General features: G+C 48.4%; 1 protein-coding gene across 1 annotated transcript in view; it reads right to left on the minus strand.

The window, feature by feature from the left end:
* Positions 1–451: 451 nt before the first annotated feature.
* LOC147101640 (uncharacterized) overlaps positions 452–23,490 on the minus strand; it is an 82,254-nt gene continuing 59,215 nt past the window's right edge. Inside the window, exon 9 of the mRNA XM_085965134.1 lies at positions 452–631. Coding sequence (XP_085821260.1) covers positions 452–631 — 180 coding nt within the window. The remainder of the gene's footprint in view (positions 632–23,490) is intronic.

A 23,490-nucleotide genomic window follows, 5' to 3' on the forward strand; every position in this document is an offset into this window, starting at 1 on the left:
GTGGGTGGGTGGGTGGGGGTGCAGGGGGAGGCTTGTGATTAGTGAGGCCGTAGGAGGTGGAGGTGTGAGCGGAGAGTAATGGAGCAGTAGTCTTACCTTGAAAAGTCCAGTCAGGTCATTGAACTTCTTCCAGCGTTGCAGCCACGTCCTGACTGCTCTGCTCCTGGCGTTAGCGATACTCGTCCCATTGCTGGCGCGGTTGATGCCAGGAGGGCTTCCTGTCCCCCCTGGGAGAGAAGAGGATGTCCCTCCTCCTGTCCGCTGCCTGCACCAGGGCCTCCACCGCGGTGGCACCAGAGGGCCTTGGTGCTCCCTCAGTGCTTGCGTCAGCGATATCTCTGATTGCGCAAGCTTTTCCCTGGAGTCCGCAGCTAGAGAGCACCTCCCCCTTTAAGAGGAGCTGGTTGCCTTTCAGTGGTGTTACAGACGGCTGGTATCCACCCTCCCACCTTTACAAGCGGGCAGCCAGTGAGCAGCGCGGGTAGCGCTGGATGCGCACCTGCGTGATTAAAGTGATCAGGCAGCACGAATATTGGGTGCTGCCCGAGTCAACAGCGACAGGCGCGTGCAGTGCTCGCCTGCTCGATTCTGGGCTCGATCGGATTTCTGGGCCCATGTGTTTCAGGCCAAGCTACAGATAGTTTATTACAAAAAAGGGAAATGTCCACACAGCAGTAAGTTGAAATCACAATACAGTGCTCATTAGGACACTTTTAAACCTCTCCCGAAACCAAAATAAAGCATTTCAAGAATCTTACACTTCTTTTACAGAGATCTTGAAGCTGAGTCTTTTTACGTGCATGCACGGCTCGGCACTCACGGAGCTCTATCTCGTTGAAGGGACCTGGGATTAGAGTTGATCTGAACGGACTGAAGAATCTAGGACTGGCATGCAGAAGTAATGGCGTCAGCTTGTGGCTCAGTTGGTCATCAGAAGGTTGCGGGTTCAAGTCCCCGCTCCAGAGACTTGAGCACAAAAGTCTAGGCTGACACTCTCCAGTGCCAGTGCTGAGGGAGTGCTGCACTGTTGGAGGTGCCGTCTGACGTAAGAAAACTACTAGGCACTTGGTCTAAGCGTTAAACAAAGCTTTAATCAACTGTTTTACAACATGGAGATTTAGTTGTGCCCTTCACTAGTTCCTGTAAAAAGAATGTCCTGAGCAAGCTGGGCCCGTGCCCGAGTATTTATACTCTCCCTGGACAGCGCCACCAGCAGGCCACCCAGTATTATTTCATAAGTCATTTCCACATGAATGACAAGATTCATGTCACCGTCTTTCAGCTGAGACATTAACTTGAGGCCCTGCCTGTCCTCTCAGGTGGACGTTAAAGATCCCAAGGAGCTATTTTGAAGAAGAGCTGGGGAGTTATCCCAGGTGTCCTGGGGCTAATATTTTATCCCTCAATCGACATCACGAAAACTGATTCTCTGGTCATTATCACATTGCTGCTTGTGGGAGCTTGCTGTGCGCAAATTGACAGTGACTATACTTCGAAAGTACTTCATTAGCTGTGAAGCGCTTTGGGGCGTCCAAGTAGTTCTCACACTTCACAACAATTCTTTTTCCGTGGGGCTTGAACCCACAGAGCTTCTAGACTCAGAGGCGAAAGTGCTACACACTGAGCCATAAGTAGAAGAGGGAGCTCTTGTGAGGTTATGACACAGCATTGAGGCAGAGCAGAATCAGCTTTGCTCTACACCTGGCTCCTGCTGCAGCTGGGAGACTTGAAATAGTAAAATGTCCCACTTCCCGGTATTAACCTCCACCAACTTGCATTTCTATAGCATCTTTGGCGACCTCAGGAGGTCCCAAAGTGTTTCACAGCCAATGAAGTACTTTTTCAAGTGTAGTCACTGTTGTAATGTAGGAAACACCTTAATGCCTATAAGCATTAATTTAGCAGGAAGGTTTTTTTCCCCCATTCTCTTCTGTATCCAGATCCTTTTCCCTTAAAACCACCTCAAATTACAACAAAAACAACAACTTGTATTTATACAGCCCCTTTAACGTAGTAAAATGCCCCAAGGCACTTCACAGGAGCGTCATTAGACAATATTTGACACCGAGCCACATAAGGAGAAATTAGGGCAGATGACCAAAAGCTTGGTCAAAGAGGTAGGTTTTAAGGAGCGTCTTAAAGGAGGAAAGAGAGGTAGAGAGGCGGAGAGGTTTAGGCAGGGAATTCCAGAGCTCAGGGCCCAGGCAACAGAAGGCACGGCCACCAAAGGCTGAGCGATTATAATCAGGGATGCTCAAGAGGGTAGAATTAGAGGAGCGTAGATATCTCGGGGGGGTTGTGGGGCTGGAGGAGATTAGAGAGATAGGGAGGGGCGAGGCCATGGAGGGATTTGAAAACAAGGATGAGAATTTTGAAATCAAGGCGCTGCTTAACCGGGAGCCAATGTAGGTCAGCAAGCACAGGGGTGATGGGCGAACGGGATTTGGTGCAGGTTAGGACACGGGCAGCCGAGTTTTGGATGACCGCAAGTTCAAGGAGGGTAGAACGTGGGAGGCCGGCCAGGAGTGCATTGGAATAGTCAAGTCTAGAGGTAACAAAGGCATGGATGAGGGGAGGGAGTGAAGAGTCACTGCTGCATGGTGACCCGGTATCCTGCACTGTCATTGTCTGGCACTTTCTGACATAAGAACATAAGAACATAAGAAATAGGAGCAGGAGTAGGCCAATCGGCCCCTCGAGCCTGCTCCGCCATTCAATAAGATCATGGCTGATCTGATCCTAACCGCCAATCCACTATCACAGAACCATCTCCTGAATCTAACAGAATTAGACACACAAAATAGAAGCAGGATCAGGCTACACGGCCCCTGGGCCCGCTCCGCTACCCACAGGGCCATGACCATTCTGAACCTAGACTCATGTCCAAATTCCTGCCCGCTCCCCGTAACCCTTAATTCCCTTTACTTCTAGGAAACTGTCTATTTCTGTTTTAAATTTATGTAATGATGTAGCTTCTACAGCTTTTTGGGGCAGCATATTCCATGGACCTACCACCCTCTGAGTGAAGTAGTTCCTCCTCATCTCAGTTTTGAAAGAGCAGCCCCTTATTCTAAGACTATGCCCCCTAGTTCTAGTTTCACCCATCATCGGGAACATCTTCCCCGCATCCACCCGATCCAACCCCTTCACAATCTTATATGTTTCAATAAGATCGCCTCTCATTCTTCTGAACTCCAATGAGTAGAGTCCCAATCTACTCAACCTCTCCTCATATGTCCATCCCCTCATCCCCGGGATTAACCGAGTGAACCTTCTTTGTACTGACTCGAGAGCAAGTATGTCCTTTCTTAAGTATGGACACCAAAACTGTACGCAGTATTCCAGGTGCGGTCTCACCAATACCTTGTACAACTGAAGCAATACCTCCCTATTTTTATATTCTATCCCCCTAGCAATGAAAGCCAACATTCCATTGGCCTTCTTAACCACTTGCTGCACCTGCATACTAACCTTTTGAGTTTCGTGCACCAGGACCCCCAGATCCCTTTGTACTTCAGTACTTTCCAGTTTCTTGCCATTAAGATAATAACTTGCTCTACGATTTTTCCTGCCAAAGTGCATAACCTCACACTTTCCAGTATTGTATTCCATCTGCCAAATCTCTGCCCACTTACTTAGCCTGTCTATGTCCCCTTGCAGGTTTTTTATGTCCACCTCACTCACTACTTTCCCTCCCATCTTAGTATCATCTGCAAACTTTGATATGTTACACTCGGTCCCCTCCTCCAAATCGTTAATATAGATTGTAAAGAGTTGGGGACCCAGCACTGACCCCTGCGGAACACCACTAGTTACTGATTGCCAGTCTGAGAATGAACCATTTATCCCAACTCTCTGCCTTCTGTTAGATAGCCAATCCTCTATCCATGCCAGAATATTACCCCCAATCCCGTGATGTTTTATCTTAAGCAATAATCTTTTGTGTGGCACCTTGTCAAATGCCTTTTGGAAGTCTAAATACACTACGTCCACTGGTTCCCCTTTATCCACCCTATATGTTACTTCCTCAAAGAACTCCAGCAAATTTGTCAAACATGACTTCCCTTTCATAAAACCATGCTGACTTTGACCAGCTTTCTGTTCCCTTACCTCCTGGATCCACATTTCCATGATACTTATACCATATTGACATACATAAAGGCCACGCCCAGGAAAAATACAATTAACTTGTAGAAGGACTGTATCTTTAACGTGGACCTTTCTGCTTTAGAGAAGTGCGGCCTATATATGAGATAATATGGCGCACGCAGAAAGTTTTCCTTGGAGCAGGTAATTCATAAAAAAATAGTTGGATAGATTGCAGTTTCCATCTGTGCCACATTACATAGAATGTACAGCACAGAAACAGGCCATTTGGCCCAACCAGTCCATACCGGCACTTGTGCTCCACTCGAGCCGTGTGTGTCCCTTTAAGACAAGTTCACAATACAATCTGGAGACCGTTTTTAAATGTTGCACAACGCTTTCCAATCCTTTGTCAGTCGTAATCTATTTCAAAGAAAGGAAAGACTTGCATTTCTACAGCGCCTTTCATGACCACCGGACATCCCAAAGCACTTTACAGCCAATTAAGTACTTTTTGAAGTGTAGTCACTGTTGTAATGTGGGAAACGTGGCAGCCAATTTTCACACAAACAGCGATGTGATAATGAACAAACAATCTGTTTTTGTTATGTTGATTGAGGGATAAATATTGGCCAGGACACCGGGGATAACTCGATAGCAAAATACTGCGGATGCTGGAAATCCGAAATAACAACAGAAAACGCTGGAAAAACTCAGCAGGCCAGGCAACATCCGTGGAGAGAGAAACAGAGTTAACGTTTCAGGTCGAAGACCCTTCGTCAGAACTGGAAAAAAGCAGGAAAGGGAACAGATTTTAAAGCAAGTTGGGGGCTGGGAAAAGGGGGAGGGGATGAAAGAACAAAAGGGAAAGTCAGTGATTGGATAGAAAGCAGGAGAGATAAAGAGATATTGAGAGATATTGAAGGCCAGAGGAGGTGGTGATGGGACAGGTAAAGGAACAAAGGATGGCTCTAGATGAAGTGTGAATGGCCCAGGCAGAATGAAGGACAGCTGCCATGTGGGAGGGAAGAAAAAAGGCCAGACGAAAGTGTGGATTAAAAAAAATTAAATTAATGATATAATGATATGTGATAGGGGCCGAGGTTATGATCTGAAATTGTTGAACTCTATGTTAAGTCCAGAGGGCTGTAAAGTGCCTAATCGGAAGATGAGGTGCTGTTCCTCGAGCTTACGCTGAGCTTCCGTGGAACAATGCAAGAGGCCGAGGACGGTGAGGTCTGAGTGGGAATGGGGCAGTGAATTAAAGTGACAGGCGACCGGTAGCTCGGGGTCCCCCTTACGGACTGAACGGAGGTGTTCCGCAAAGCGGTCACCCAATCTGCGTTTGGTCTCCCCAATGTAGAGGAGACCACATCGTGAGCAGCGAATACAGTATACTAAATTGCAGGAAGTACAAGTAAATCGCTGTTTCACCTGGAAGGGGTGTTTGGGGCCCTGGACAGTGGGAAGGGGGGAGGTATAAGGGCATGTGTTGCATCTCCTGCGCTTGCACGGGAAGGTGCCGGGTGAAGGGGAAGGGGTGCTGGGGGTGGTAGAGGAGTGGACTAGGGTGTCGCGGAGGAAGCGGTCCCTACGGAATGCTGAAAGGGGAGGTGAGGGGAAGATGCGTTTGGTGGTGGGATCACGCTGGAGGTGGCGGAAAGGCGGAGGATGATCCGTTGAATGTGCAGGCTGGTGGGGTGAAGGATGAGGACAAGGGGAACTCTGTCATGGTTCCAGGAGGGAGGGGCAGGGGTGAGGGCAGAAGTGCGGGAGATCGAACGGACACGGTCAAGGGCCATGTCAACCACAGTAGAGGGGAATCCTCAGTTGGGGAAAAAGGAAGACATGTCGGAAGCACTGGTATGGAAGGTGGCATCGTCAGAGCAGATGTGGCGGAGACGGAGAAACTGGGAGAATGGAATAGAGTCTTTACAGGAGGCGGGGTGGGAGGAAGTGTAGTCCAGGTATCTGTGGGAGTCAGTGGGCTTGTAGTGAATGTTTGTCAATAACCTATCCCCAGAGATGGAGACGGAGAAGTCGAGGAAGGGAAGGGAAGAGTCGGAGATGGACCATGTGAAGGTGAGGAAAGGGTGGAAATTGGAAGTAAAGTGAATGAAATGTTCTCGTTCAAGGCGAGAGCAGGAGACAGCACCGATACAGTCATCAATGTACCAGAAAAAGAGGTGAGGGAGGGGACCCGAGTAGGACTGGAACAAAGAGTGTTCCACATATCCCACGAAAAGGCAGGCATAGCTAGGACCCATGCGGGTACCCATAGCAACACCTTTGATTTGGAGGAAATGAGTGGAGTCAAAGGAGAAGTTGTTCAATGTGAGAACAAGTTCAGCCAGGCGGAGGAGGGTGGGTGGTGGATGGGAACTGGTTGGGCCTCTGTTCAAGGAAGAAGCGGAGCGCCCTCAGGCCGTCCTGGTGGGGGATGGAGGTGTAGAGGGATTGTACGTCCATGGTGAAAAGGAGGCGGTTGGGGCCAGGAAACTGGAAACTGTTAAAGTGGCGGAGGATGTCGGAAGAGTCACGGATGTAGGTGGGAAGAGACTGGACAAGGGGAGAAAAAATAGAGTCGAGATAGAAAGATAAGTTGGGGATGACTCCCCTGCTCTCCTTCGAAATAGTGCCATGGGATCTTTTACGTCCACCTGAGAGAGCAGACGGGGGCCTCAGTTTAACATCTCATCTGAAAGACGGCACCTCCAACAGTGCAGCGCTCCCTCAGTACTGCGCTGGGAGTGTCAGCCTAGATTTTTTATACTCAAGGTCTGGGAGTGGGACTCTGAACCCGCAACCTTCTGACTCGGAGGTGAGAGTGCGACCCACTGAGCCATGGCTGACTTAATAGTTTAATCTTTATAGTTCTATGAAGCCAAGCATTTACTCTGCGGCTATCGAGGGAGATCTGCACCGATGCTTTCGTCTAATAGTCTAGAAGTTATTAAACCATGACGAATGCACCATAAAGCGGAACCGTGGTGCACCGAAACAAACTTATTTTAGAAAGGTTACCCCTTAATGAGCGAGCTCATTGATGTTTCAGCCACTTTGTGTCTGTGTTTATTTCGGTGCAGAAGTTAGGAACTTACAGTGATTCACCAAGTTAACCATGAATTAAAGTTTTCCTCGGATCAGGTAATTCGTAAAATAAAAAAAATAGTCGGGTAGACTGCATCAGTGTCACATTACATGTGTGTCCCTTTAAGACAAGTCTGCAATAAAAGCTGGAGGCAGTTTTTTAAATGTTGCCCGTCGCTTTCCAATCCTTTCTGAGCTCCAATCCTGAAGCAATTAATCATCAACATGACCTCCACAGTAACATTACCACGGAACAGACAATTCTGGGTGCAGATCTCTTCTAAATGTGTAAACCAAGGCACAAGAACAGAGGAACGACAAAAGAAAACTGCCGCCAGATGTGCCCTCATTTTTCAGACGCGGGCTTAAACAAAACTCCATTAAAGCTTGGAAGCCTGGCCACTGTTTACAGGAGGGGATTACAGTTAAAATAAACACACAAGGCAGCCTGTGTGAAAGAAGAGCAGGGGAAAATGAAATAGTTGAGGAAAAGGAGGAGTGTCACAGCTCGGTGTTTATGTTCAGTGAAAGCAACCAGTGTCTGGCTTTCAAAAACAAAAAAGGGGCATGGAGAGAAGTTTTTCACAGAGCCAAAAGGAAAGACGCACATTGCTTAACCCCGTCCTGTCCACTGACCTTCCAACATTAACTTCTCCCAGTTTCCTAGAACTTGCTGGGTTGCAAAACACCACCAACAGCAACACAAGCAACTAGCAGTCTAATTTTGAAGGGACACTAGGGGAAACATTCGGTTGCTTTGCGCCTCCCGTTAGCTAACGGGGCGCAGAGCAACTAGCGCCCGGGCGCGGCGATTTTTGCGCCACTTGTGAAATTGACCAGATATTTTGTGGCGGCGCTAAACACTACCGCCACGATCTCCTGCGCCGGCAGATCATGACATCAGTCAAGCGTGCAACGCCCCGGTAGCGCCCCGGACCGGATATTGAGTGGCGCCCCCTGCCTTACCGCCTGCCGCTAGCAACGACAAGTTGAGGGGAACGTTTTGCAGTCGGGAAGAGACTGGGGGAGCGCTAGTTATAGGTGGCCACTTCCTGACTTTTTTTGTTGGTGACATTTTTGCACCACACATTCTGAGCGAGAGAGAGAGACTTCTGGAGAGATTCAACGCTGTGTGAAGGAGTTTTGGGTACTGAGCAGCACTTTGCAGGTTTATTTTGATTTGACCTTCCTTGCATCGATTTAGAAGAGACTGTGGGGGCTGCACTCTGAGCTCTTTCCCTGGGCCTCTCCATTGTTCTTTCCAGCAGAATTGATGTACAGGTCTCTCCAGGCCGAGATTCAAGGCTGCAATGAGCAGGGTGTGGATGGAGAGCAAGATCGACCCTCCCCTTTAAGAACTGGCCGGCGCCAGTGTGTCTGTGTTCCATTACTGACTGACATCACATGAGCTTCGCCAGCGCTCTGAGGTAGCGCCTCGCTCCTTGGCGTTAGCGCCTTAAGAGAGGTGTGTGGCACCTGATTTAGCGCTCCAATCACCTCCAGGGGCGATAGAAGTCAAGTTTGCAGTTGGAGGCAATAATTAGCGGCAGGCGCTAAACTTTGCGCCCGGCCGATAATTGCGCCCCAAACGGGGCGATACCGAATTTCTCCCCCACTGTCTTTATACACAAATGACATGTGACTTTTTTCCCCCCTAAACTAGCTAATCTCCCGTGACATTGCACAGGAGCAGTTATCATCTCGTGAAGACTCCAAGGGGATGATTTTGCCATTGGGGGCACGTTGGAGGCGGGACTGCTGCTTGTCGGGTCGATGACCCGCCTCCATCGATTTGTGGCCAACCCGCGCTATTTTCCCTTGATTGACCTTGTTGAGCCCACCCAGCGGGCTTAGCAGGCCAATTAAGGGAAAGCCGGTTACAGAGAACGTCAGCGTATGACGTTTCATCTGTCAAAGATTTTTGACAGATGAATTGTCATCGTTTGACAGCTCTGTGAAGCTGTCAAACAGTGACATTCTCTGTAGTCTGATGAGTTCTTGAATTCAAGACTCATCAAACCTCTTTCTTTAGCAGAAATTAGATGGTTGCAGCATTGGAGAATGCAACAGCCATCTGTCATCTCTGCCAGTGAGGGGCGAGACTCTCCGCATATCAACTCTTGAAGCCTGCAGGAAGAAACAAAGGTAAGTAAACTTTTTCTAACACTTTCCACTTACCTCACACACTCACCTCTCCACACTTGCACCCATCACTTACCTTCACAGCGCACCTTTGCACCCCTCCAACCCCCGCAGACCCAGTACTCGCCTCGGTGACCCTGGCGGGGTTCGCAGCCTTCGGGAAGCCCGCACTTGTGTGGGTAAGATGGGGATAATCCTCTTGTCTGCCTGTTAACTACCTGTTAACAGGCAGATAAGTGGCTGTAATCCCCTTCCCACCTCCAAGGAGATGGAACTTGGCGCGGGTCGGCTACCCGCCTCCTGAAAAGATGGCACGCGAGGCGGATTGGGGGCAGGATGGGCACCCGCCCTCAAATTCTGCCATTTTCCTGGCAGTGCTGCCTCCCCAGGGCTGACAAGATCACGCCCCAGGGGTTAGAAGGAGGGGGAGATAATGGGACCAATGTGTAGAGATGTAATTCAGTCCCCATTTTAATGTCACACATCACACCCTTATTTTTTTTATTGCATAATGGTTTACTATTATTATTTATATTTAGATAGCAAAATATGGCCTTCCAGAAGGCATTCGATAAAGTTCTCATAAGAGGCTGTTAGCTAAAGTTGAAGCTCATGGGATTGAAGGCAAATTGTTGACCTGGTTAGAACATTCTGGAATGCAAAGATAAACCCCGGCTTCTATTCCCCACTGCCAACCGTCTTCTTAAACCCCTCACCCCTGTCTCCTCCACCCTCACCTCCGACAACAAGTTCGAGGAGCTCATGGACTTCTTTGTCTCTAAGATTGAGACCATCTGTTCAGCTGCCTCTGCCACTTCCTTTCCTTCCCCTAGCCCAGAGGGCCAAACTTCCTCTAAGGTTCCCCCCTGCCCTAGCCCTGAACTCACATCTTTCTCCAGATTCTCTCTGATCTCCCCTCATGAACACTCCGCACTCATCTTGTCCATGAGGCCCAGCTCCTGCTCCCTCAACCCTATTCCCACCAAACTGCTGACCACCCAACTTCCTTTTCTGGCTCCCATGTTAGCTGACATTGTTAATGGTTCTCTCTCCTCAGGTACTGTCCCCCTCTCCCTCAAATCTGCTGTCATCACCCCTCTCCTCAAAAAACGAACCTCTGACCCTTCCGTTGTTGCAAACTATCGCCCCATCTCCAACCTCCCTTTCCTCTCCAAAGTCCTTGAACGTGTTGTCACCTCCCAAATCCATGCCATCTTTCCCGGAACTCCATGCTTGAATCCCTCCAATCAGTTTTCCACCCTTGCCACAGTACCGAAACAGCTCTCATCAAAGTCACAAATGACATTCTTTGTGTCTGTGACAAAGGTAAAGTATCCCTCCTCGTCCTTCTTGACTTATCTGCAACCTTTGACACGGTTGACCACTCCATCCTTCTTCAACGCCTCTCCACCGTCGCCCAGCTGGGTGGGACTGCACTCGCCTGGTTCCATTCACTTCCCGCTCCCACATCGTTACCTCTGGTATTCCCCAAGGATCTATCCTTGGCCCCCTCCTATTTCTCATCTACATGCTGCCCCTGGGCGACATCATCCGAAAACACAGCGTCAGTTTCCACATGCATGCCGATGACACCCAGCCCTACCTCACCACCACTTCTTTCGACCCCTCCACTGTCTCTAAATTGTCAGACTGCTTGTCCGATGAGCAAAAATGTTCTCCAATTGAATATTGGGAAGACCGAAGCCATTGTTTTCGGTCCCCGCCACAAACTCCGTTCCCGAGTCACTGACTCCATCCCTCTCCCTAACATTTGTCTGAGGCTGAACCAGACTGTTCGCAACCTTGGTGTCATACTTGACCCTGAAATGAGCTTCCGACCACATATCCTTGGCATAATTAAGACCGCCTACTTCCACCTCCGTAACATTGCCCGTCTTTGCCCCTGCCTCAGCTCATCCGCTGCTGAAACCCTCATCCATGCCTTTGTTACCTCTAGACTTGACTATTCCAATGCACTCCTGGCCTCCCACGTTCTACCCTACGTAAACTTGAGGTCATCCAAAGCTCGGCTGCCCGTGTCCTAACTCTCACCAAGTCCCGTTCACCCATCACCCCTGTGCTCGCTGACCTACATTGGCTCCCAGTTAAGCAACACCTCGATTTCAAAATTCGCAACCCTGTTTTCAAATCCCTCCATGACCTCACCTCTCCCTATCTCTGTAATCTCCTTCAGCCCCACAACCCCCCCACAACCTCCCGAGATATCTGCGCTCCTCTAATTCTACCCTCTTGAGCATCCCTGATTATAATCGCTCAACCATTGGTGGCCGTGCCTTCTGTTGCCTAGGCCCTAAGCTCTGGAATTCCCTGCCTAAACCTCTCTGCCTCTCTACCTCTCTCTCCTTTAAGACGCTCCTTAAAGCTTTTGGTCACCTGCCCTAATTTCTCCTTATATGGCTTGCTGTCAAATTTTTTGTCTTATAATACTCCGGTAAAGCGCCTTGGGACGTTTTACTTCGTTAAAGGCGCTATATAAATACAAGTTCTTGTTGTTGTTGCTATTGGCTGAGCGGCAGGAGACAGCGAGTAGGGATAATGGGCAGGTTCTCTAATTGGCAGGATGTGGCTAGTGGTGTCCCGCAGGGATCTGTGTTGATGTCCTCAACTATTCACGTTATTTATTAACGACTTAGACGATGGGATAGAGAGCCACATATCCAAGTTTGTCGATGACACAAAGATAGGCAGCACTGTAAGCAGTGTAGATGGAAGCATAAAATTACAGAGATTGTAATAGTGAATGTGCAAAACTGTGGCAAATGGATTTCAATGTAGGGATGCGTGAGGGTCATCCACTTTGGCCCTAAAAAGGATAGAACAGGGTGACGTAAGAAAACTACTAGGCACTTGGTCTAAGCGTTAAACAAAGCTTTAATCAGCTGTTTTACAACATGGAGGTCTAGTTGTGTCCTTCACTAGTTCCTGTTAAAGAATGTCCTGAGCAAGCTGAGCCCGTGCCCGAGTATTTATACTCTCCCTGGACAGCGCCACCAGCAGGCCGCCCAGTATTATTTCATAAGTCATTTCCACATGAATGACAAGATTCATGTCACAGGGTACTTTCTAAATGGTGAAAAGCTAAAAACAATGGAGGTCCAAAGAGACTTGGAAGTCCAGGTACATCGATCATTAAAATGTCCTGGACAAGTACAGAAAATAATCAAAAAGTCTAATGGAATGCTGGTCTTTATATCTAGAGGACTAGAGTACAAGTGGGTAGAAGTTATGCTCCAGCTGCACAAAGCCGTGGTTAGACCACACCTGGAGCACTGTGGGCAGTTCTGGGCACCACACCTTAGGAAGGATATATTGGCCTTGGAGGGAGTGCAGCGTAGGTTTACCAGACTAATACCTGGACTCCGGGTGTTAAATTACAAGGAGCGATTACACAAACTAGGGTTGTATTCCCTAGAATTTAGAAGGTTAAGGGGTGATTTGATCGAAGTTTTCAAGATATTAAGGGGAACTGATAGGATAGATAGAGAGAAACTATTTCCGCTGGTTGTTGAATCTAGGACTAGGGGACATAGCCTAAAAATTAGAGCCAGATCTTTCAGGAGTGAAATTAGGAAATACTTCCACACGCAAAAGTTAGAAGTTTGGAACTCTCTTCCGCAAACGGCAATTGATGTTCGATCAATTGTTCATTTTAAATCTGGGATATGAAGCAAAGGTGGGTATTTGGAGTTAGGTCACAGATCAGCCATGATCTCATTGAATGGTGGAACAGGCTCGAGGGGCTAAAAGGCCTCCTCCTGCTCCTATGTAAAACTGACAGCTGTCTGGGAAGTAGAGAAGTGGGGTTGGTTGGAGCATAGGAGTTTCTCTGTAGTACAGGCTGAGCAGCTAGGAGACGCAAGACTGAAGTGCTACAGCATCACCACTGGCAGGAGGGTGTAATTACAGCGTGACAAGTTTACATAGGCGATTTCCATTATAAACATGGATATAGAAATTTAGAATGGAAAAGGTTGAGACAGGAAAGCATGACAAAACTTTGCAACAGAAACTAAGGTTTTGTAGGCAGGATGTTTGTACAGATGTAAGATTTTTTAAATATATTATACAAAGCAAATGAGAAAAAAGTTTGTCTTACATTTTTTCTGAAGGCAGTGCTCTTTAATGACCATGGGAAACACTGATGGAATGTAAAGAGGATGATTTATTTCTGGGAAAAAGTTCAAAATAAAGGGGAAAAAAGAAAGATTGGCCTTTTTACAGCACCTTTCACAACCTCAGGATGCCCCAAAGCGCTTTACAGCCAATGAAGTACTTGTTGAAGTGGAGTCACTGTTGTAATGTAGGAAATGTGGCAGCCAATTTGCGCACAGCAAGCTCCCACAAAGAGCAATGTGATAATGACCAGATAACCTGTTTCTTTTTTGAGAGATAAATATTGGCCCCAGGACACCGGGGATAACTCCCCTTCTCTTCTTTGAAATAGTGCCACGGGGATCTTTTACGTCTACCTGAGAGAGCAGACGTCTCATTTAACGTCTCATCCGAAAGACGGCACCTCCGACAGTGCAGCACTCCCTCAGTACTGCACTGGGAGTGTCGGCCTGGATTTTTATGCTCAAGTCCCTGGAGTGGGGACTTGAACCCACAACCTGTTGACTCAGAGGGAGAGAGAGAGTGCGACCCACTGAGCCACAGCTGACACTTTGTTGCACCTTCACTCCATTTACCCGCCTTGGTTCCGTAACCCTTCACACTCTTGCCTAACAAAAATCTATCTCAGTTTTGAAAGTTTCCATTGACCCCCCAGCCTCAGCAGCTTTTTGGGGGAGAGAGTTCCAGATTTCCACCACCCTTTGTCTGAAGAAGCCTGCCCCAGAGGGCTGTGGAGGCTCAGTCGTCGAGCATATTCAAGGCTGAGCGCGATAGATTTTTGGACTCTAGGGGAATCAAGGGATATGGAGATCGGGCAGGAAAGTGGAGTTGAGGTAGAAGATCAGCCATGATCTTATTGAATGGCGGAGCAGGCTCGAGGGGCGGTATGGCCGACTCCTGCTCCTATTTCTTATGTTCTTGTGTAAGTGCTTCCTGACATCACCCCTGAATGGCTGCGGTCTATTTTTAAGGTTATGCTCCCCTTGTTCTGGACTCCCCCCACCAGAGGAAATAGTTTCTTTCTATCTACCCTATCCAACTCCTTTAATCATCTTAAACACCTCAATTAAAAAGAAAAAGAAAGACTTGCATTTATATAGCGCCTTTCACGATCACTGGATATCCCAAAGCGCTTTACAGCCAATGAAGTACTTTTTGAAGTGTAGTCACTGTTGCAATGTAGGAAACACGGCAACCAATTTGCGCACAGCAAGCTCCCACAACAACACTGTGGTAATGACCAGGTAATCTGTTTTTTTGTTATGTTGATTGAAGGATAAATATTGTGCAGCTCACCGGGGATAACTCCCCTGCTCGTCTTTGAAATAGTGCCGTGGGATCTTTTACATCCACCTGAGAGAGCAGACAGGGCCTCGGTTTAACGTCTCATCCGAAAGACGGCACCTCCGACAGTGCAGCACTCCCTCAGTACTGCACCGGAGTGTCAGCCTAGCTTTTTGTGCTCAAGTCTCTGGAGTGGGACTTGAACCCACAACCTTCTGATACAAGCCTAGTCTATGCAACCACGTCCTCATAATTTAACCCTTTTGGCCTCAGTATCATTCTGCATTGCACCCTCTCCAAGGCCAATATATCCTTCCTGAGGTGCGGTGCCCAGAACTGAAAGCAGTACACCAGTTCATTAATTAAATGCATCAAATTCACTTCTCCTCCAGTTAATTAAGTGCCTCCTTTAAGATATTCCAGTTCACATTTATGGCACTTTTTCGGTTGTGAAATTATGTGATTTTTGTGGAGGCAGCTGCTCCATCTAGTGGTTAAATGAAGAACTGTAGTCCATTCTCAACTGAGTAAATCGCTCCGTCTAATGGACTAAATTGAAATAACAACTTTATATATTGCTTCTATTGGTCGGTAAGACAGCAATGAGGGGACACAAATCGAAGATAATCACAAGAACAGTTAAACCAAAGGGTGGTTAGATTTGGAATTCTCACTCACCGGCGCACTGTGGCTACTGTGAGATCCCACCGCACTATTTCACAGCCTTCGGTTGCCTGAGGAAGAGAGGGTTTGAAGACCAGGACCTTGAACCCGGCACTAAGCTCATGGTCTACAGAGCAGCAGTGATACCTGCCCTGCTGTATGCCTCAGAGACATGGACCATGTACAGCTAGCACCTCAAAGCACTGGAGAGGTACCACCAAAGCTGCCTCCGCAAGATCCTGCAAATCCATTGGCAGGATAGGCTCACCAACGTCAGTGTTCTCGCTCAGGCTTACATTCCCAGCATCGAAGCTTTGACCACGCTCGATCAACTCCGATGGATGGGTCACATCGTCCGCATGCCCGATACGAGACTCCCAAAACAAGCGCTCTACTCGGAGCTCCGACACGGCAAGCGAGCCCCAGGTGGGCAGAGGAAATGCTTCAAGGACACCCTCAAAGCCTCCTTGAAAAAGTGTAACATCCCCACCGACACCTGGGAATCCCTGGCCCAAGACCGCACAACGTGGCGGAGAAGCATCCGGGAAGGCGCCGAACACCTCGAGTCTCTTCGCCGGGAGCAAGCGGAAGCCGAGTGCAGGCAGCGCAAGGAGCACACGTCAACCCAAGCACCCCACCCACCCGCCCCTTCAACCACCGTCTGCCCCACCTGTGACAGAGACTGTCGGTCCCACATTGGACTCATCAGTCACCTGAGAACTCATTTCTAATGTGGAAGCAAGTCATCCTCGGTTCCGAGGGACTGCCTAAGAAGAAGAAGGGATTTCGAAGAAGAGCAGAGGAATTCATCCCGGTCAATATTTTTGCTCAACCATCATCACTAAAACTGATCATCTGGTCATTATCGCATTGTTGTTTGTGGGATCTTGCTGTGCGCAAATTGGCTGCCGCATTTCCCTACATTACAACAGTGACTACACTCCAAAAGTAGTTGATTGGCTGTAAAATGCTGTAGGACATCCTGAGGTCGTGAAAGGCGCTATAGAAATGCAAGTCCTTTCTTTCTATGTACAATCTACAGGATGTACTGCAATAATTCACCAAGGTTACTTCACCAGCACCTCCCTCCCCTACAACCTTTGCCATCAAGTAGGATGAGGACAGAATTGGCACCCCAGCCACCACCTTAAACATTCACTCCCTCCACCACTGGCGCAATGTGTCTGCAGTGTGTACCATCTACAAGATGCACTGCAGCAACTCGCCAAGGCTTCTTCGGCAGCACCTCCCAAACCCGCAACCTCCGCCTCCTAGAAGGACAAGGGCAGCAGGCGCATGGGAACACCACCACCTCCAAGTTCCCCTCCAAGTTACACATCATCCTGACTTGGAAGTATATCGGCCGTTCCTTCATCGTCGCTGGGTCAAAATCCTGGAACTCCCTCCCTAACAGCACTGTGGGAGCACCTTCGCCACACGGACTGCAGTGGTTCAAGCCGGCGGCTCACCACCACCTTCTCGAGGGCAACTAGGGATGGGCAATAAATGCTGGCCTTGCCGTCGACGCCCCACATCTCGAGAGTCAATAAAAAAAACATGTTGTGGGATACCATCTCCTCCAAGTTCTCCTCCAAGTAAAACACCATCCTGACTTAGACATATGTCGCCGTTCCTTCATAGTTGATGGAACAATATCCTGGAATTCCTTACTGAACACCATTGTGGAAGTACCATCACCACAAGGACTGTAGTAGTTCATAGAATCACAGAATCATAGAATGGTTACAGCAGAGAAGCCTGTGTCGAGCCCGTGCCGGCTCTCTGCGAGAGCACTTCAGCTAGTCCCACTCCCCCGCCCTTTCCCCGTAGCCCTGCAAATTTTTTTTCCTTCAGGTACTTATCCAATTCCCTTTTGAAAGCCACGACTGAATCTGCCTCCACCACCCTTTCAGGCAGTGCATTCCAGATCATAACCACTCGCTGCATTAAAAAAGTTTTCCCTCATGTTGCCTTTGGTTCTTTTGCCAATCACCTTAAATCTGTGTCCTCTGGTTCTCGACCCTTCCGCCAATGGGAACAGTTTCTATCTACTCTGTCTGGACCCCTCATGATTTTGAACACCTCTATCAAATCTCCTCTCAACCTTCTCTGCTCTAAGGAGAACAACCCCAGCTTCTCCAGTCTATCCACATAACTGAAGTCCCTCATCCCCGGTGTAGTGTATGTGCTTTAAGTCAGAACTACTTTTTACAGCTCCTGTATACTGTAGTACCAGCAGTAACCACACCGGTATATAAGCTGTGCGCATGCCTCTGTACTCCAGTCTAGAGATGACCCTCCTCCAGTAAAGACCTGTTGTTTGTTTATATACAGCATCCGTGTAATTCTTTATCCACCGAACCATGGATCTAACAGTGGTGACGAGTGTTGATGCGAATCTACCTGCAACATTAAACAAAGAGAAAAAAAAAATAGTCGAGTCCAGGAACACGGGCGTCGACCGCGAGCAACCACCCAGCAGTCAGGCAGAGATCCAATTTCGCTGGGGAGGCTGTGGAGAGCCAGGCTTGGTTCCCCAGCCACAACGAGCGGTAAGAGACCGACGACAGGTCCAGAGCAGACCCTTCCCGAGCAGCGGCGGCTGGAGCCGACCGACGGCAGAGAGAGAGAGCAGGGCGCAGCTGGGGATTTATCACCGAGCGGCGTTGAGGAAAAATACTGCAAACCGGAGAGAGAGGGGGTAAGAAACAGCCGGGTTCTAGACTGAGCAGCGTCGACAAATATCAAGAGAAGAACGCGCAGAGCACAGCCAGGGATCACGGGCTGATCAGGGTCCGCGGGCCGAAGCAAGGGGAGACGCCATTGAGCTGCGGAGAAGCAGGGAGAGCGCGGGAGGTGCCATTGAGCCGCGGAGAAGAAGGAAGAGCGCGGGAGACGCCATTTTGCGAAGCCGCAGCGGAGAAGACGAGCGAGCGCGGGAAGGAAGGAAAGCGCGGGAGACGCCATTTTGTGCCAGCGGAGAAGAAGGGGAAGCGCGGGAGGCGCCATTGGGGATAGTTAACGCACAACCAAGGATGCCGAAGAGTGGCAGTATCTCTACGTTCGACAATGAAGTCGAAGATTGGGCGACATATGTGGAACGTATTGAGGTGTACTGCAGGGCGAATGAAGTGCCAGATGCTAATAAAGCACTGGTTCTGTTAAATTCCATGGGTGCAAAAACTTATGGGTTACTGCGAAATCTAATAACCCCAGAGAAGCCGGTAAACAAGGATTTTGGAAGCATAGTAGAAATCCTACAGGACCACTTAAGCCCCACACTGCTGCTGATAGCAGAACGATTTAAGTTCCATAAAAGGAACCAACACAAAGACGAAAGCAATGCTGAGTACCTAACGGAACTGTGCAAGCTATCGAAATACTGCCAGTTTGGAGCGGGACTAGCAGACACGTTAAGGGACAAGTTTGTGTGTGGGCTACAAAGTGAAGGAACCCAGAAACGGCTTCTATCAGAAAAGGACCTTACGCTGGACAAAGCTTTCAATATGGCAGTATCACACAAAGCAGCTGCAAGGGGCGCTGCAGAGATACAACGGAGACCGCAAGAATACGGCACCAACGAAATGACCTATGGAACAGGGAAGTGCTATCGCTGCGGCAGAACAACACATGACCAGAAAGATTGTTGGTTCAAGGACCAAGTGTGCAGACAGTGTGGGAAAGCAGGACACATAGCAAGAGTCTGCAGGTCTGGGAAGAAAACCAACAGTAAGAAATCTCCACAGGAGAAGTACAAAAAGGTACACCAGGTGATGGACAGTGGTTCAGATGAACAGAAAAGTGACACAGACTCCGGAAGCAAGGAGCTGGGTTGTCTGAAACTACATAATGTAACCGAAATAGAGGATCACCAGACTATCTGGGTTACACTCAAGATAGACGGAGTCCAAGTGGAAATGGAATTGGACACAGGGTCAGCTCTAACAGTCATAAATCAAAGAGACTACAAGCGGCTATTTTCACACATACCCTTGAAAGCTACAGAGATTGTCTTGAAGACGTATACGGGGCAAAAAGTCTACCCCAAAGGAAAAATAAGGGTGAAAGTGACATACAAAGGCCAGGAAATACCTAAAATGGATATATATGTATTGCCAAATGGAGGACCACCACTGCTAGGATGTGAGTGGATCCAGAAGATACATTTAGATTGGCATTCCATACAGGCACTGAAGGTGGAGGCCAAAAAGGATGACGACGTCACACCTGGACGACTGTCAAAAATGCTAACTGACGCAAAAGAAGTGTTCCAGGAGGGACTAGGAACACTAAAAGGAATAACAGCAACAATTAAAATAGAGGATAATGCAAGCCCAAAGTTTCTGAAGGCCAGACCAGTGCCTTATGCGATCAGACCAGCGGTTGAAGCAGAGCTGGAAGGGTTGGAACGTTCAGGAGTACTGTCCAAAGTGGACTGGAGCGAGTGGGCTACACCCATCATCCCTGTAATGAAGAGGTCGTTGAGTAATACGCCTGGGGAACCAAAGAAGGTCCGCATCTGTGGGGATTTTAAGGTGACAGTGAACCCAGTCCTTCACACGGTGCAATATCCGCTTCCACGAATTGAGGATATTTTGGCCTCACTATCTGGTGGTAAACGCTTCACCAAAATTGATCTAGCCCAGGCGTACTTGCAAATGGAGGTAGAAGAAGCTTCGAAACATTACCTTACGATCAACACCCATAAAGGTCTCTATCAATACAACCGGCTGGTGTTTGGAGTAGCCTCGGATCCGGCTATCTGGCAAAGGGCGATGGATCAGGTCCTGCAAGGGATTCCAGGGACCCAGTGTTATTTGGATGACATCTTGGTCACGGGCGAAAATGACGGTGATTGATGTAAGAAAAAGGAGGCTTACCATCAAGTAACTTTAAAGTAAGCTTTAAGTAACTTATAAACACACTATATACAAGAGAGGTCTTTACCATGCCTCTGGTAGAAGCCTCTTACAATACTGAACAGACCAGTATTTATACCAGTCCAACAGGAAGTGACACATGACAGGAAGTGAGGTATGTACACAGTTCATAGTTCATAGTTCATAGTTCACAGTTCACAGTTCACAGGAAGTGATGACATAACTTCCCGGAAGTTATTATTTTTATCACATTCTTCCCTCCTGCAGGTTTAGGAGGCTGTGGTCTACCTTTTGGTCCGCAGCCGCCGAACAAGGAAGAGTCGCACCCGTTTGGATTCCCGTCGTAGAGGGTCGCTGGTCCGCTTACATGCGGTTGGCCATTGGCCAGAGTCCGTGTGGCCTGGATTGCCCTGTGAAGGGTCGGGGAGATCATGGCTTCGAGTACGAGCCCCAATAGGTTCAAAGTCAGACTGCCTCTGTTCAGAGGGAGGTGCAGAGCTGGTCTGTGGCAGACCAGTACTTTCATGCGTGGTACTGGGAGGGTCGCAACCTTGAGCACGCGGTTCTACCGGCACCAAGCTAGTTGGTGTCCGATCAGGATCCTGGAGAGGGGTACCCGATAGGTCCCAAGAGTTTCCTGGTGAAATGCCATCACCCGATGTCCCACTAGGTCCTGGTGGGCAGGGAGCCAGATCCCGTAATGATACGGTAGATTCTCAGCCGTCGGAATATCGTATGTTTGCATAGGTGGGGTTGGCATCGGTTAGTTCGACCTCGTCTACAAGAGGGTCATTTTTAGACGTCCGAATGTATCTTCGGAGTAATACAGGTCCAGGAGTAGTTAGCCATGACGGGAGTGATGTCCCATGAGATGAGCGACGCTGGAATCCAAAGAACCGCTCATGAGGTGTAGTATTTGTGGCTGTAGAAAGCAGGGACCGTATAGAGTGCAATGCATCCGGAAGCACTGTTTCCCATTGCTGGTCTGGTAGGCCCCGAGATCTTAAAGCGAGACGTACGGAATTCCAGATGATACCGTTATACCTCTCTACCTGCCCATTTCCGATGGGATGGTATGGTGTTGTTTTGCTTGTAGCAATTCCCCGTTCTGAGAGGTAGTCCTTGAGTTCCCTCGACATAAAGGATGGACCCCGATCTGAGTGAATATAAGCCGGCATGCCACAGAGAGAAAATACCTGCTCAAGGCAGCAGATTACTGTGGACGCCAGCATATTGGAGCAGGGGAAGGCAAATGGAAAACGTGAATATTCGTCGATCATGGCGAGCAAATATGTGTTCCGAGTTGAAGAGGGCACTGGGCCCTTAAAATCGATGCTAAGTCGTTGCATCGGTTGGGTTGCATGTATGAGTATACCATCTGAGGGGCGGAAGAACTGAGGTTTTAATTCCGCACAAAGCCGGCATTCTGAGCATATTTTCTTTACATCTCCAGTGGAAAAAGGGAGATTCCGTGATCGTACGAAATGTAGCATGCGCGTAACGCCAGGATGGCACAAACCATTGTGGACATCCATGAGGGTGGAGGATGACATAGTGGAGCAGAATGCCCGTGTGAGGGTGTCCGGGGCCACATTCTCCTTGCCAGGCCGATAGAAAATGGTATAACCAAAAGAGGCCAGTTCCATCCTCCAAAGTTGTATTTTATTATTCTTAATTTTGGTTCGTTTTCGATTATCGAGCATGAAGGCGACTGATCGTTGGTCCGTGATCAATGTAAAGTGCTGGCGAGCTAGAAAATGGTTCCACTTCCGTACTGCCTCTATGATGGCTGTGGCTTCTTTCTCAACCGGAGGATAATGTAGCTCGGCACCTTGTAAGGTCCTGGACATAAATGCTACAGGACGACCTTCCTGATTCAGAGTAGCCGAGATCGCCACCTCCGAGGCATCACATTCAACCACGAAAGGGAGATTCTCATCAATGGAGTGAAGAGCCGCTTTCTCCAACTGTTTTTTGAGAAGGTTAAAGGCTGCAACAGCCGCTGTTCCCAGTGGAAATGATCTAGCATGCAGCAAGGGTTGGATTTTGTCCGAAAAATGAGGAATCCATTTAGCGTAGTATGTAAACAGACCGAGAGCCCGACGTAAAGAAGCCGGATTCTTAGGTGACGGGAGCTCTTGGAGCGGGCGAAGTCTTTCTGGGTCTGGCTTAATGATACCATTGCCTACGCAGTAGCCAAGGATGTTGATGGTCGGTTGCGACTCAACAGATTTGGATTCATTCAGGGTCAAATTACGGCGATGGAGGGCATCCCGAAATTTTTGGAGGTTGGAGTCGTGTTCCTGTTGATCGTGACCTGCAATGGTAATGTTATCAAGATAGGGAAAAGTGTCCCTTAGGTTTTCCTGCTTAACCAGGCCATCCATTGCCCGTTGAAAGACAGCCACTCCATTAGTAACCCCGAATGGGAGGCGACGAAATTGGTACAGCCGTCCATTAGCCTCAAAGGCTGTGTACTGCTTATCTGAGACCTTCAAGGGTAACTGATGATAGGCACTTTTTAAATCGTAAGTTGAGAACACTTTGTATTCGGCCAGTTTATTAACCATATCATCAATGCGTGGCAATGGGTAGGCGTCCAAGTCGGTATATTGATTGATGGTTTGCGAATAATCGATGCATAGTCGCTGTTTGTGAGGTTTTAGAGGGTTCTTGACAATGACGACTTGAGCCCGCCAGGGCGACGAACATGGTTCAATGATATCCTCTGCTAGAAGTCGAGAGATTTCAGCCGCAATAAAAGATTGGTCTTCCTGATTAAAGCGCCGCGATTTCGTTATTATCGGTTGGCATTGAGGTGGAATACTGGCAAATAATGAGGGTTCATCAAGTGAAGCTGCTGATAATGCACAAAATGGTAATTTAGACGGTATATTAGAAATAGTAAGTCCGGGTTTGGATCCACCAAACTCAATGGTGAGTTTCTTATGCTGTTTTTGGAAGTCCAGTCCTAAGAGGAGATCACTACATAAGTCCTTGAGCACCGAAAGTCGGGTGGAGGGATACATACGACCATGAAGTGTCATATCAACAACACAAAAGCCGGAGATTCTGGTATTAAGTGATGACTGGGCCATCGCAATTGCCTGGTCCGATGGGAAGACATGTAGTTTCAATTTCGCAACAATCTGTTCCTTAATGAAACTATCAGTACTTCCTGAGTCAATTAAGGCATCTAAGGTATGCCCTT

Source organism: Somniosus microcephalus, chromosome 23, assembly GCF_052327205.1.
Source record: "Somniosus microcephalus isolate GS21.2 chromosome 23, FLI_Smic_1.0, whole genome shotgun sequence".
NCBI lineage: Eukaryota > Metazoa > Chordata > Chondrichthyes > Squaliformes > Somniosidae > Somniosus > Somniosus microcephalus.